This window comes from Heloderma suspectum, chromosome 4 (genome assembly GCF_057233095.1).
Source record: "Heloderma suspectum isolate Gila_16-S chromosome 4, 16-S_ref, whole genome shotgun sequence".
Taxonomy (NCBI): domain Eukaryota; kingdom Metazoa; phylum Chordata; class Lepidosauria; order Squamata; family Helodermatidae; genus Heloderma; species Heloderma suspectum.
The window spans coordinates 28,268,472-28,284,215 of NC_139461.1; the positions used below are offsets into that span (position 1 = coordinate 28,268,472).

The following is a 15,744-nucleotide window of genomic DNA, read 5'->3' on the forward strand; positions in this document are numbered from 1 at the left end:
TGTTTTCTCCACAATTTCCATTTCCCCCCTGGAAGTAAAACTGCGACACCCCCCCCCCAGTAAATGGCTTCAGAAGTCCAAAACCTTTACATTTCAAGGGAGAGGAGGTGCATGTGATTCTGAGGGTTGATTCCAATCCCTGGCTTCACTGTTATATCCATATTGGGCATCCCTGTATGCTGTCAAATTTGTAAACTCTGATAATGTAAAGATTAGATCTTGAGAAAAAAGGATCTCCTTGTGCAGGGTGGTCCAGGCATTGCATCTCTAGCCCAGTCTCAAAATGAATCAAAGGTTTAACAATTAACCCCCCCAGCATTATTTTCTAAGTGCGTTTATTTAAAATGTAACATTTAAATGAAAGAAAATTGAAGATGAAGATGCTCTATTTTTTGTGTACTGCAGATTGTTTCACTTAAAATTTTTTCTTAATTATACATCTATATTAATGTGCTTTAACGTTTTACATATTTAACAAAGGGAAGCTCATACTGGTCTAGCACACAAATGCTGCCTTCGTTTGTCCTCTGGAGATAGTTAACAATAATTTAATTACCCTTTTGGAAGCGAGTGTGTGAAGATTATATAAAATGTATTAATTGTCTCCATTCTGCGTCTGGATCCTGTTTATGCGGGTGAGAGGCTGATGGCCTTTACCACACATTCTTGTTTCTGTTGTAAATTTAATTATTTAAACTGTAAAGTAAATTCCATTTTGAGGGAAGACTCAGAAAGAGAATTGTGTGTTTTTTCACCGCTCTGAAACAGTGAAATTTGCACCATTCCTTTACAGGCATGTTGCTGAACTTAAAAGTAATAAACTAGCTGTAAAGAGGAAGGCTACATCTCCCTCCCCCCCCCCCCACCCAATGCAGCTTTTTATAAAGGTTTCCTTACTACTGGATAGAGTGTCTGGACTGGGGAATAAGACAGGTTCAAGTCCTTGCTTGGCTGCAACGGCTTTGGACAATTTGTTGCTGCTCATCCATGTCACCTCAAACATGTAGGAATAATTGAACAAGGTAGGGATGGTAAGGTGCTGAACACCTGGGGTCCCCAGCATGGTGCCTATCAGCACCAATGTGCCTGTGGAAACCTCTCTTGGAGCCCACCAGGCTCCCTGCCCCTCCTGATTTTTATTTTATTTCTTAAGTTTTTAAAATTTTTTAACTGGGAAGCTGGCTTGCTGTAAAGTGAAGTGCTGCTCTTAAGCACCATCTTTTTGGGTTCTAAAAGTGGGTTTGTGTTTCGGAGCTCAGTCCCGTCCCCCTGGCCACCTTGTACTTAGGTTCTTGGGTGAGTTGCTTTTCTTTTAGTCTCACCAGTTTGCCTTCTTGGAAACAAGGGTTTTGTGATTGGACATGCCCACCATGGCAGCCATTTTATAAATGGGCATGTCCCCACCCAGCAGCCATTTTGTGAGAGTGCCCATGACACTTTCAAAATTCCAAATGTGTCCACCAACCCAAAATTAGTTGTGGACCCCAGTAGTATACACACTCAAACATACACTTGCAAATACATCCACAAAAGAGAGTATTTGCCCATGCATACCTATGCTATTGATTTGTGGTCTAAGAACAGTTCTTGCCTAAAAACTCCATGCCTGGTTGTCTGGAGAGAATTTTGATTCCTCTATCTCCTCCCCTCCCCCCCCCCCCGGCAAGTTGCTAGGTACAATCCCAGCTCAAGAGTTTGGGTCAGTCTCTTTGTTTTATGCTTGCCTGTTGGTGCAAAAGCCTTTCTAAAATACTGAGGTACAGGGCGGGTTGCTTACAGTCCTGTGACTCTGCTTACCTGACCCCAGATTAATAACTTTTCCTTATAGTCCTGTTACCATCATTCCAAGAGAACCCAAACAGCTGAGAGAGAAAACACTTGGAAGGCTTTCATCTCTCCTCTCCCCTGGTATGATGGAGACTTTAACAAGAGAGGCTGGTCTGAGTTTGGACTGGCTCTTCTGGGTCCTGCTCCCAGGTAATGCTTGCTTTTCTTCCTTGTAGAATAGGAAGAAAATCATCCCCCCCCCCCCGTCTCCGATTCTAGTACACAAAATCAAGTTAGACTAATACTAGATACAACCTACTGGCTGTAATTCCACCTGCTGTTGTTTTGGGAAGCATAGCAAAAACATGTGGTCCCCAAAGAAAAAAAGACTAGAATGATACTGACCCACCTTACAGCTTTGTTTTAAGAATTACTCAGGTAACCTATATGAAGCACTTCAGAGTGTTGAAAACAATTCAACATACTTGGGGAATCCTATGCATGCTTAGAAAAAGGTCCTACAAGACCCAGCATGGTCTTGGGAGTTGTAGGACTTTTTTCTGTCTAAACATGCATAGGATTGTGCCTTAAAGTATTTTTGCATGGTGCGGGCTTGGGGAGAGGAGGAAGGCACCATGTTAGGGTTTCTGCATTGTTGTTGAGGCTTGTCTGTCCGTGGGCAATACATGGTACATTTTAATTAGGATTTGACTTCTGAATGAATTATGAAAATACAGTTCTTCTGGTTTTCAGTGCTTAGGGAGGATGTATATCTGGAATGAGTGGGCTGCCGACCAGGAACTGCTTATTATATAACTAATAAATAGTTTATAACTCAGGCCTGACCCTAAGGGTCCAACAAAATACTCTGTGTTCTTCTTCGTGGTCTCTGTGCATCACACATATGGACTCTGCACCAGCAAGGAGACTCATTTGGGAAACTTCCAAGCTGCTGAAGTTTTGGGTGGGAACCTCTCCCCCACCGCCTGTGGCATATATAGCATGGGTTCCTGCCTTCCCCTCAGTTCCTTTTCGACCGCCTTAGCATTACTTTGTGGGGAACTTTTCGACATTCTGTCACGCTGCATTTCTATTTTATCTTATCTAAAACCTCTTTTCTTCCTTTACCTTATTCTTCTTCTTTATCTTATAATGAGAGCGAGAGAGTGAGCGCAGAAATAGAGAGAGAGAAAGCGTCAATTGTCGACAGTGTTGGAGAGTGTCGTCCGCCTCAGCGGCAATGCGTTTTTTCTCCTTTGGCGTATGGCCCCGAAGCCTCCGTTCAGAAGGTGCACCGCTTGTGGCAGTAAGGTGCCCTCTTCGGACAGCTACTCTTTGTGTCTTATTTGCTTGAGAGAAACCCACAAGGTTGAATCTTGCCACCACTGCCAATTGCTGTCGAAGCAGGCTTGCAAGAATAGAGCTGATAGACTAAAAGCAATCCTGTGGCAACGGGCCCTTCAGGCAGTTGACATGCCTAAGGCCCAGCCTCCCAGGGACCAGCCCGTCGTGGCCCCCTCCACAAGTGCAGAGGCAACTCCTGCGATTCAGTCTTCTCCCCCTCTAACTGCTGAGCCAGTTCGGGTAGATCCACCCACTCCAGGAAGGAGCCTGGTCATATCGGTGGCAAAACTCTCAAAATGAGCGAAACATCCTAAACTGGTGACGGACATCCCAGAAAAGAAGAGGAAAAAGAAATCCTCTAAACAACAGGAAAAGGAGCAGGACCTACCACCGCCTCCTCCTCTACTTGATTCTCCAATTCGTGTCATGCCGCCCACACACACTGTTACTCTGGACCTGACATCCATGGTCTTGGAGGGTGAGTTGAAGGACACGCCAACCCCACCACCCCATCCAGCTCTAATAGCTCCGGAACGAAGATCCAGGTCTCCAACACCACATCGCTATGACATCCAGTCACCTCGGTATCGACCTGCATTTTCACTTTGACAGCCTCCTTGATACCGATCTCCGGATCGATACCATCAGCATCGTTGGCTGGCGCAATATGACTGTGATCGCTCATGCTCTCCATCCCGAGATCGGGACCGTTTCTCAGCCTCCTCGTCTCCTCCCCACCGACAGCACTCAGATACAGACTGGAGGCTCTGGAGGAACCATGACCTCTTCCTTGATCGATTCCATTACTTAGGAGCTACTTCTCCATCGCGTGCTCCCTTTCAGCCTAGACAGTGCTCCGGTTTCGACACTCAGGATGTCTTCTGCCCCCCTCCTCCAGTACTGAGGTGCTCTGTGTCTTTAGCACTACAACAACCCAGTCGGGACCATCAAGCCCTGCCACCTCCATTTCCACCTCATGCACCTGTTGTGGCACTACAACCTGCCCACTTGCAGGAATCCGGGGAGGACTACCAATTAGACTCCTCCTCCTATTCCTCTGTTCCCCCGTCGACCTCATCACCAGACGATGTTGTGGGGACACAGGATAGAGCCTTGCCTTCTGAAGACATGGGCCATTTCTCTGAGCAGGTGCTTAGAATGGCTCAATCATTGGGCATCGAGGTACAACAACCTCCACGATCTGGTATTTGATGCCATCTAGAAGGACTTGTCCACCCCAGTGGCCATCCCCTTTCTTCCAGCCCTGCTGAGTGCAGTCCAGCAGATGTGGAAAGCGCCTTCTTCCTTGACCCCGACATCCAAGAGGCTGGAATCGATGTACAGGGTTCAAGGGACGGATGTAAACTGAACTCCACAATAGTGGAGTCTGCTCAAGGTCATTCACAGAAAACACATGCCTCGCCTGTGGATAAGGATCTCATCGGACGTCGCCTTTACTCTTCAGCAGCATTGGGACTTAGAATCTCCAACTACCAGGCGATGATGACCAGGTATCAACTCTTCCTCTGGGAGAAAATGGATTCCCTTATTGCGTACCTCCTTGAGGATCAACGCAACTTAGGATGTTTCATGCGGAGGCATCCAAACTATCTCATCAGCAGTTCAATACCACCTGTCAGGCAGACTGCAATGCCAAGGGCTTGATGGGCTCTGTTGCCCTGAGGCGACATGCCTGGCTCCACTCTGTGGGCCTAACCCTTGAAGCTCGCTCGCAGATAGAAAAACTACCCGTTGATGGTGAGGGTTTATTCAGTGCAAAAACAGATGAGCAGATGGACTCTGTACAGAAAGCCAGAACGACCACTTGTAAGATGGGCGTCGGCCAATCCCAGCAACAACAACAGCAATAAGCTCCGTACTGTCAACGCTGCTGGTACCGACACCAGACCTACCTACCTCAGCAATCTGGGGACCGGACACCCAGATACCCTCATCATCATCATCAACAACAACAACAAAGAAAAAACTACTCCTTCCCCAGGTTCCAACAAAAGGCGAAGGGTAAGGAATTCTCTAAATGTTGTATTTGACTTCAACTCATCTCCCCTCCGTACCAACCTTTGGAAACCTCCCTTCGGAGACCTTCTGAACAAATTTTATTCGACCTGGATGAGAGTGTCATCCGACAACTGGATGCTTGATATTGTCCATCGCGGATACAAAATAGAATTCAACACTCTCCTGCCTCTGGGCCCAGTCTGGGCCCACCCCACCTTCAGAGGTCCTTCACAAAGAAACCCAATCTCTCCTACAAAAGGGCACCATCCAGCACGTTCTTCCAAACCCCAGTACAGAAGGGTTCTTCTCCAGGTACTTCACAGTACCAAAACAGGATGGAGGCCTCTGGCCCATTCTAGAACTTCAAGACCTGAACAAGTTTATCACCCCCAAGAGGCTCAGGATGACAACCCTAACCACAATTCTCCCACTCCTTCGGAAGGGCTCTTGGTTTGCCACAATCGACTTCGAGGATGCGTGCTTCTAAGTAGCCATAGAACACTCACCCAGAAAATTCCTACGCTTTGCGATCTCAGAACAACTTTTCCAGTTCAACGTTCTACCATTTGGTCTTTCAACAGTCCTGCGTGTTAAGTGCATGGCTGTGGTCTGCGCTTACCTCTCCCTCAAGGGAGTGGAGATCTACCTGTATCTCAATGATTGGCTACTAGTGGACTCCTCTCCAGAAGCCTTATTGTGTGCTATCGTGGATGTCTTAAACCTTCTTCGGGCACTGGGACTACGGATCAACAAAGAAAAGTCATTTGACCCCCACATGAATGGTTCAATTCATAGTGGCCGTCCTCGATTCCAGAATGCGCCAGGCGTACCTTCTGATGAACCATATCACAAATCTTGTAGTGCAAGCCACTTCGATATTCATCACTTGCCGGGTCACCACACGCAACATCCAATGCCTACTTGGCCACATGGCAGTGACGGTATCAGTCATGGAATGGGCCCAACTATGTTATGAGGCCACTACAAAACTGGTTCATCCAGACCTTTGATCTGACCCGCAACCCCCTTTTTGTCAACTCCTGGTACTGGAGGAGGTTGCTCTCAGCCTGAAGTGGTGGATGGACACCAGGCACTTGACCAAGGTGATGCCGTTCCTTCCCGCTGCTCCATCCAGGATTCTTACCACGGATGCCTCCCTCCTAGGTTGCGGAGCACATTGCAGCCCCTTGCAAGCTCAGAGTCTCTGGTCCTCCAAAGAAAGACTGTACCACATAAATTTCTTGGAGTTGATGGCAGTTTGGAAAGCTCTCTGTGCCTTCGAACCATACCTCCAACATCGACACATCCAGATCCTTACAGACAACACCACAGTTCTCTGGTACCAAAACAAACAGGGTGGAACACACTCCTCCCATCTTCTCTCTCTCCCTCTACACCTTTACAACTGGGTCGTTGCCAAGGACATCCGCTTGACCTCTCTCCATATTGCAGGACAGGACAACCTGTTGGCAGACTCAGCTGCCTCATTCGGTGCTCCCACGAATGGCATTTGGCTAATACAGTTCTGCAACTAATTTTCAACCAGTGGGGCCAACCAGAGATCGCTCGCGACTCCAGCAAACACAGCCTGTGGACAGTTCTGCTCCAGAGCTGGAGTTGGCCACGGGTCACTAGGCGATGCCTTTTTCCTAGAGTGGACAGACTGCCTATTCTGTCTTTTCCCCCATCCCCACTACTCACGAGAGTGATCTCCAAAATCAGACAGAAAGCCATGAACTGCATCCTAATAGCCCCCGGTGGCCCAGGCAGACCTGCTTCACGGCACTATGGAACCTAGCGCACGGACATTGCTTGCTGCTCCCGCTGATAGACAGTCTGATTTCCCAGGACCGAGGTAGGATCCTCCATCCCAATCTCCACTCCCTGAACCTAACAGTGTGGAGGATCCAGCCTTCACACACCACTCTCCGCTGATCCCCCCGACAGTTTAGACTGTACTCGATGCAGCGAGATAACCATCCATGTGCCGCTCGTACTCAGCCAAATGGGCTTCCTTTGTTCAGTTTGCGACTGACACTAATTGTAATCCTAATAACTGTCATCTGATTGATATTTTGTCCTTCCTCCAGCACCTGTACAGCAAAGGCCTGAAGTACTCCTCCATCAGAGTGTATGCTTTGGTGATTTCTGCTGTGCGAGGCAACATCAATGGGTGCCCCATCTTCAGCCACCCTTTATGCAAACAATTCTGGCGGGGACACAGAAGGCTCCCCCCATGAGAGACTTCGTTCCTCAATGGGACCTGACCCTGGTGCTCAACAGCCTCACATTGGTGCCATTTGAATCGCTTGCTACCGTGGACTTGAGGCTGCTCTCTTGGAAGGTCGCCTTGGTAGCCATTACAACATCGAGCTGAGCAAGTGAACTCTCCGCATTATGAATAGACTCCTTATACCATTTTTCACAAGGAAAAGGTGGTCCTTTGACTGGACTTAGCATTCCTTCCAAAGGTGGCCATGGACTTCCATGTGAATCAGCCAATCGTCCTCCCTGCCTTCTTTTCATCTCCAACTTCTGATTTGGAAAGGCGGCTGCACACTCTAGATGTCCGGAGAGCCCTGGCTTTTTATAGGTCTCAGACAGAGCCTTTCTGCAACTCACAACGGCTCTTCCTCTGCTACGGAGGACACAACAAGGGCTCTCCAGTCTTCTCTCAGAGACTGGCCTCCTGGGTGGTACACACCACCATCCGATTGGCGTACGAAGTCTCTGGGAAGGACTTACCAACCCGAATTCGGGCTCATTCGACAAGGGGAGCGTCGACTTCCACAGCTTAGGGGTGTCCCTGTTGTAGACTTATGTAAGGCGGCTATCTGGTCTAAGCCTTCTACTTTCATAAAGCACTACAGATTGGACGTTTGAGCTTGAGCGGACTGTGCTTTTGGCAGGGCTGTGCTTTCGTTAGTACTACGTTGAGACACCGACCCACCTCCGGTAAGTTAGCTTGTTACTCGCCCACATGTGTGATGCACAGAGACCACGAAGAAGAAAGTCAGGTTGCTTACCTGTAACTAGTTCTTCGAGTGGTCATCTGTGCATTCACACAACCCTCCCACCGTCCCCACTTCGGTGTCAACAGTCTGCTGGTACCGAGGTGTTCTTCTCCTTGGTCCGGGACTCTTGCGGTCTCAAGGAACTGAGGGGGAGGCAGGAACCCATGCTATATATGCCACAGGCAGTGCGGGAGGGGTTCCCGCCAAAAAACTCTGCAGTTTTTTGGAAGTTCCCAAATGAGTCTCCGCGCAGGCGCAGAGCCCATATGTGTGAATGCACAGATGGCCACTTGAAGAACTACAGTTACAGGAAAGCAACCTGACTTTATCATAGCTCTGTGGTAGGTTATGTGGGGGTGTTCATTTCTTAGATAAATACCACAATAAATATAAAAATACACGCACACGCACATTTCTGTAGCTCAAAAGAATATGTGTGTGTGTGTGTGTGTGTGTGTATTTCTGTAGCTCACACAGACTTTTCTGTATGGATTTTTAAAAGACTGTTTTTCTTCTGGCAATGGTTGCACTGAAATCTAAATATTTGACTTTTAATTTGTTATCACTTTGAAATGCTTAAATGAAAATCCATTATGGAGTTTGCTAATTGGTATGCTTGATATTGCATTAAATGCTGGTTACTGTGGGTTGACTTTGTGGTCAGTTTGGCTAAACAAGAAACTTAATGTAGTGTATAACAGACTTCCCCAACCTGGTGCCCTCCAGATGTGTTGGACTACAACTCCCATAATTCCCCCCCCCCGCCCCGCCAGCCAACACATCCAGAAAGCACCAGGTTGGTGAAGACTGGTGTGTACAAAGCCCAGCATCAAAGGTTGGCAAAGTCGAGCACCAGCAGGGTTTCACACACTGGCAGGGGGCTCAGCATGACTCAGAAATCCCTGCCCTAACATTTTTTCATTGGTTTGGGTCACGAAGAGTCGGACACGACTGAACGACTGAACAACAACAACAAATGCAGGAAAGGAGGGGGAGGGATCTGGCCCTGGACCACCCACTACACAAACTTGGGCCCCACACATTTTGAACTGGTAGCAGGATCATCCTGAGCTTCTTAGGTGCCATCGCCATGGTGGAGCTGGCAAGCAGTCGAGCTTAACGTACCCCATGTACCGGTGTGGAGGATGGGGAAGCTTCTGAACTGAGCCAGCCCTACCTGTTGCCATCTCTGTGCTCCCTGTCGTGGAGATTGTGGCAGGTTTCCCTTTGCCATCTTGGCAGTTTCTGCCCCTGTGGAGTTGGCCAGCCAGAGCGCAACAATAGAGGAGTACTCAGTGGGACAGATCACATGTCCCCTGACTGTGGCTGGATCTTAGCTTTTGCGTGTTGAGTGTGTGTGTCCATATGTATCTTTTGTCAAGTATGTGGGAGAAAGTGACTGAGCATGTGTCTATAACTCTGTAAAGGGAGAGAGTTTGGGAAGAAGCCACTGGTGGTCTCTTACGCAGTGTCCCAAAAAATCTGGCACCAGCTCTGGGCCTGAAATACAGCAATTGCTGTAATAATAGTTGGATTTTCTCATTTGTAGTGCAGATAACTGAAGAGTGTAATGTATCAAATCAGAAGTTGTTTGCATGTTCATTGCAATAGGTGGCATTAAAAGGGCACAATTACTTTGTATATTCCTATAAACCTGAGATTGTGCCTGTAATGCTAATTCCATTTTTGACAAAGATAGACATTAAGTTTCTGATTCTTAATGTCAGTTCTTTGTGTTAAAACATCTTTTTCTTCAAAGCAGTCTCCAGAAGTGGTGAAATAAAGTGTGAAGTTTAAAAACATATTTAATGCCCAAAAGTAAGGGACTGCAAAAATAGGCTTGGCTGTTCTCTGCAGTGTAAGGTGGCAAAAAAACACAGAAGTGCCTGAACCAGAGGTTGAGGCTCATAAATGGTTTTACTTGTGTGCCCTGATCTACATTTCTTAAATGATTAAGGGAGCAATCCTGTGGCTGCTAGATAGCGGCCATAGGATATCTGGTTTTCCAGGAACCGACCTCGGAGCACGAGTTCCGAGGTCGGTTCCCGGAGAACTGACCTCCCCCCACTTCCACACTGCCTCGGAGGCAGTGCGGAACAGCCCTGTGCTCCACACTCACAGGAGGAGTGCAGAGCAGCCAAAACAGGGCGTTCCAGGGCGGGGAGGGTGGGAATGGCTGTACGACACATCCAACCTCCTCCTCGGCTCAGCCCTCTTGCGGCTAGACAGCCGCAATCGGCTGTCTAGCCAAAAATGCAGGGCAGGAGAAGCACGGAGGGAATGATCCCCTCTGTGCTTCTCCTGCCCTGCATTGGATAAGCAGTCACCTCTGAGTTTGGAGGCGGCCGCCTATCTGCATAGGATTGCGCCCTAAGCCACTTTTTTAAAGAATTTTTTCCACAAAATATTAATTGCATATATAAGCTGAATTATTCACGCTTATATATATATGTTTTCTTATCTCCAAGTTTCTTATGGTGAGGTTAGCCAGGTAGCTCCTCAGTTTTGTTGTGCCTTGCTTTCTTGATTTACTTCATGTCACACCACTGTTGAGGGGCAGCTCAGCTCTTCATCTCCTTGTTTTTAAGCATCTAAATTGCCCCAGCCCATATATCTTAAGCCTATACTTAATTAAGCTTTTTCTACTGCATTTCTGTGTGTTCACAGTACTAATTCTACAAGTGTTCTCTATAGATAAATATTTACAGGTAATGCACACTACTAAATGAAAACCATTATCCTACAATTTGAACATACGGCCAGTTGTGTCACTATTTTCCCACTGCTTCCACAGTTTTCTCCTACCTGGCCATCAAGATATTATTTTTAGTGACCTCTAACCTATTCATGATCAGGGATGGGGGTGAATTTCACCAGCTGATACAAAAATGGGATGGAACAAACTTGTGTTTGAAAAAATGTGGAACATTATAGCAAACAAAACAGATTCGTCCTTCCCTTTTAGGGATATTTATGCTGTTATCTGGACCGATTTATTCTTTATAGCAAAGCGACCCCCACTTTAAATTTCACTAAGTATCCATTGAAACAAACTAAGTTTGCTTTTTGGTTGTGTGGGTGAAGACTTTTAACCCTGGGTAGTACGAAACAGCACTTAAGGAGAGCTGAAGTGGGAATGCTGGCAATTCAGTCTGGAGTTGGATGCAGTGCCAGGGCTGATCATAGGAAGGTCAGTCCAGATCCAGGCTGGGGAGCCCATCTGAAAGGGGGTGGAAAGAGGATGCAGGTGGCAGATAGGTGGAGAAAGAAGCTGGCAGACTAGAAGGAGAGCACTGACAGGGAGGGGGAGAGGCAGTGCAGGCAGAGAGCCATATGAGCAGATCTACAATTGGTCTCTGGCCCAAGTGAAGTTCCAGGCCTGGCCTGGGAGCATTTATTGTTACTCCAGGTGTCAGGAGGAACTAATGGGCTGCCTAGGTGGGTGGGTGGAGCCAAGCTAAGAACAAAACTGCAGAGCAAGAGGGACCAAACAGCTGTATAAAATGTGCAGGGAGAAAAACAGCAGGATCTCTGTAGGAAAAGGCAGCATCTCTTATTCTTGATGCATTTGGCGATGCATTGCTTCCTACAGGAAGTTTTTTTTTTTTTACAATTGTGTAAGGCAGTTGGATTTGTTCACTCTCTCAACAGGAACCTGTTTGTTTTATAGCAGTTTTACCCTGCTCTTCAGCCAGAGTAGCTTATGTTAGATCAGTAAGCGAGACAAGACAATCCTGGCCCTCAGGCTTGCAATCTAAAAGGCATATCACAAAAGGGAGGTGGCAGGAGGAGGACAACAAACCCACAGAGCAATCCTAATCGTGTGCACTCAGGAATAAGTCTCGCCGCGTTCAGTGGAACTTCTAATTGTGCACAGCAGGATTGCGTCCTCAGGCACCAGTTCTTACAAAGTTCCTATAATGACCAGCTTGAATGGGAAAGAGTTCAGGTAGACGAGGAGCTAACTAGAGCTGGTCTCTCAGCTTAGCTGATGGGATGGCCCTGCAGTCCTGTCTCTGTCTCTCAGCAGCAGCCACACCATCTGCTTGCAGCAAGGTGACGGCTGAGGGAGAGGAAGAGCCTGATGGAGCTGATCTTTGGCCCTGAGGCCCATTTCTCCTCTGCTGGAGCCAGATGGAATGGCTGCCTTATACTGGGGTCAGACTCTTTGTCCATCTAGCCCAGTATTCTCCGCTATGACTGGCAGTGGTTCTCCAGAGTCCCAGATGATCCTTTTAAATTGGAGACTCCAGGGATTGACCCAAGTAGAAAGGATATGCTCTATCACTCAGCTACAGTCTCTCCCTCTCGATATTGAGAGCCCCCCCAAATCTTCCTGTGTTGTTCAGTCTCTGAAGTTGAAGCAGTGGGCCCGCTCAAACCGACATCAAAAATGAGAGAGTTTATCTCAAAATCTGTCAGGAGTAAATAGAGCACTCTGCTCCTTGCCTCTCAGCTCTGTGGCTTCAAGGGGCTCCCGGTTTGAGTCCCTGCAGATCCCAACAGCCACAGCAAATTGCCTTCACAAGTAATTAGGCACATTGTTTGGGAATGGCTGAAATTTTTATATAAGCTTAATGTTTGATTTCTCCCTCTCCCCTGCACCTCCAGTTCAGTATCAGATGGAAATGATGCGAAGCCTTCGTCATGTCAACATTGATCATCTCCACGTTGGCTGGTACCAGTCCACCTACTATGGCTCTTTTGTCACCCGCGCTCTCCTTGACTCCCAGTTCAGTTACCAGCATGCTATTGAGGAATCCGTCGTCCTCATTTACGGTTAGTGGGCTGCTTCCTGTATTCTACCTCCCCCATCCCACACACGCACCCCAATAGTATTCCGCCTATTTTTGTCTTTCGATCTTGCTTGCCTGTAAGAGCAGCCCTAGCAGGCCATTTCCAAGTAAATACCAACCCTGTGTCTGCAGCAGCCTCAGCAGCAGCGAAGTCTAGACAGGGTTTCCTTCTTTCTGTTTATTTTTCTTGCTATCAGAGCCCTGATGTGTACGTTTTGGAATGCCGGAGTAGCTGCTTCATTTTTATTCCTCCGTCTCCCCTCCCTCGTGGAAGGGGCTGGTGGAACTAGACCAGATGTCTTAACAAACCCTGCTTGCTAGAGCGTCTGGCTCTGTACGTGACTGACCAATCATAATGCTGCTTGCCAAGTATTTTTTTTCTCTCCCCCCCTTTTTTTTATGCATCTGACAGAGCGCACAAAACCTGGACTGTTTAGTCGCACAAAGATTTTTTTCTTTTCTGCTGATTTTTTTTAATGGCGTTTCCTCAAGCTCTCCAGACCAGATGTTCTGTGCTGTATCAGAACCGTAGGCAATTTAACAGCTTTATAGCTTTCCCCTCCCCGAACACTCACGGTTTTGCCATATCTGGCAGGCTCGCGTATAGTTTCCAGCTGAGAAGTAAATGTAACGTCCTGAGTATCTGTCAGAAAAAATACTAATGAATACGATCAATCTTATGAGCTGCCCCAAAATTGCTTCAGTATGTTAACAATTGGATTACAGTAAAGAACAAGTTGTTAAAGTATACTTATACTGGCTGGAAACATTGCATCATCAGATCTTGATGAATTTTCCACTTGTTTCAGTCTATTTTGGTTTTCATTTTATCACTGATTGCTAAAGGTTTTACTATGTTCAGTTTCAGACAACACAAATGTTAACTTTTTTACGTATTTGGCAAGCCTACTTCGACTGTTATCTGTTATCTTGCTACAGATGTTAAGCTCCCTTGTCCTAGAGATCAAATAGTTTTTTATTCATATATTTTCCCACCCCTAATGATAGCATGTCAACCTGAAAACCATGTACACATTTTAAAAAAAACAACTAATGAAATTGGAAACATATACCTGAATAAATATTTTCCTAACAGAATACCAGGAGCTTGGCAGCCCAGGTGCAGGTCTGAGGCCAAGACCCCTATGAGGTCTATCCTATTGTCACTGTGAAGTAAGTCTAGTTCTTGCAGAATAGTGAACTGTATCTGGCTTGTATCACTTGAACCTGCAGGTGGAGGCCTTCATGACTGAATATTCTTCCAATACAGTTTCCCCCCCTTTCACATAGAAAACTAGATGTTGGGGTTAAGGGTTATAGCCCAGCTTTCTACCTGACATGCTAGCCTTCTACATGCAAGGATTACTTGGGGGCGGGGGAGAAACAGAATTCAATTTTGTGAGCCCCAACCTCTAATATGATGTGGTACAGTCCAGGCACAGCTTTACCCCTAGAGAATAACTAGGTCATATAATCAGTAATCCTGGTCTGAGTACCATTTACGAGTCATTCCAAGGACCAGGTCCCTTAAGTGGAGGGGAGAGCGCAGAGAATTGTAAAAATGATAAAGATGGGTTGGTATGGTGCTTGCATCACGAGGGCAGAAGCAACAAAGAACCCTTCCAACCCTACTATTCTAACTATTGCCTGTGTAATGCAACGTTGTCTACTCTTGCTCTGCAACATCTCTCCGTGGTCTCTCGCAGTCTTCTTTCCCATCACCTGCTACTTGATCCTTTTAACTGGAAATGCCAGGAATTAAAGCATATGCTTACCATCAGGCTATGGTCCCACCAACTGTTGCTGCATTTGCTAGGCCTGTCTTTGAAAACTGTAATTAGAAATTTGGTATTAGAGACAGCTGAGACTTTCAGTGTGCTGAATTCTGCACCCAGTACCATGTTGTGCTGTCATATCCCTGGCATCATGCAATGGCTATCAGTGGGTATACAAGACTGTAATACTCTGATTCTAGTTTATTTACATTGGGAAGCCAAAAGAAGAAGGCAAAACTTCAAAATAGTACTAGAAAAGGGAATTCTATAAAATTTTACAATGCCCTTATAAAAGATGCCCTATGTGACCTTCTTTGTGACCTTCATCAGGGACATAAGAATATAGTTTTCATATTAAGGCAACATCTCTCTTTAATAGTGGTGTAGGAAAATTGTATTCTTGTGCACCTGAAGAAGGGCGTAACGAAACACTTCAGGCATTTTGTAACATTTTATAACGTTCTATTTTCAAGTACTATTTTGTGGTTTTGCCTTTTTTAGCTTCCTTGCATTTGATGCTGCCCCACCCCCCACCCCACCCCGGTGTCAGCTTGCTTCTGGACCTAATTCAAGATGCTTGTCATTACCTTTTAATGCCCTAAATGGTATGGGCCTGACACATATCAAGTACCATCAACTTTCACATGATTTTCTCTGGTATTTCATAGCAAGGCTATGGTACCAGCCCCTGGCGGAAGTTGCACCATGAGAGGTTAAGACTCGGAGCTGCTGTTTTCCAGCTGTGCATCAGCTCATATAGAGTTCCCCTCCTGAGGAGGCCCACACAGCATCATCTTTGCCAACACATTTCTTCAGCCTCTTAATCTGGAATTCTCAATTTTGCTGCTTGTGGTCTTCCCATTAGCATCTGGATGGCCACTGTGGGAACAGAATGCTGGACTAGATAGGCCTTTGATCTGATCCAAAACAGCCTTTCTGATGTTATGATGTTTTTACCTTTTTAAGCTACCCAGTGAACTTGTGATTTTGGGCAGAATATAAATACCATAAATAAATCAATAACCATTG

At 46.6% G+C, this 15,744-nt stretch overlaps 1 protein-coding gene across 1 annotated transcript in view; it reads left to right on the plus strand.

The window, feature by feature from the left end:
- Positions 1-15,744, plus strand: part of EIF3H (eukaryotic translation initiation factor 3 subunit H) — an 89,089-nt gene that overhangs the window by 59,126 nt on the left and 14,219 nt on the right. Inside the window, exon 3 of the mRNA XM_084848914.1 lies at positions 12,756-12,923. Within this exon, the coding sequence (XP_084705040.1) occupies positions 12,756-12,923 (168 nt within the window). The remainder of the gene's footprint in view (positions 1-12,755; positions 12,924-15,744) is intronic.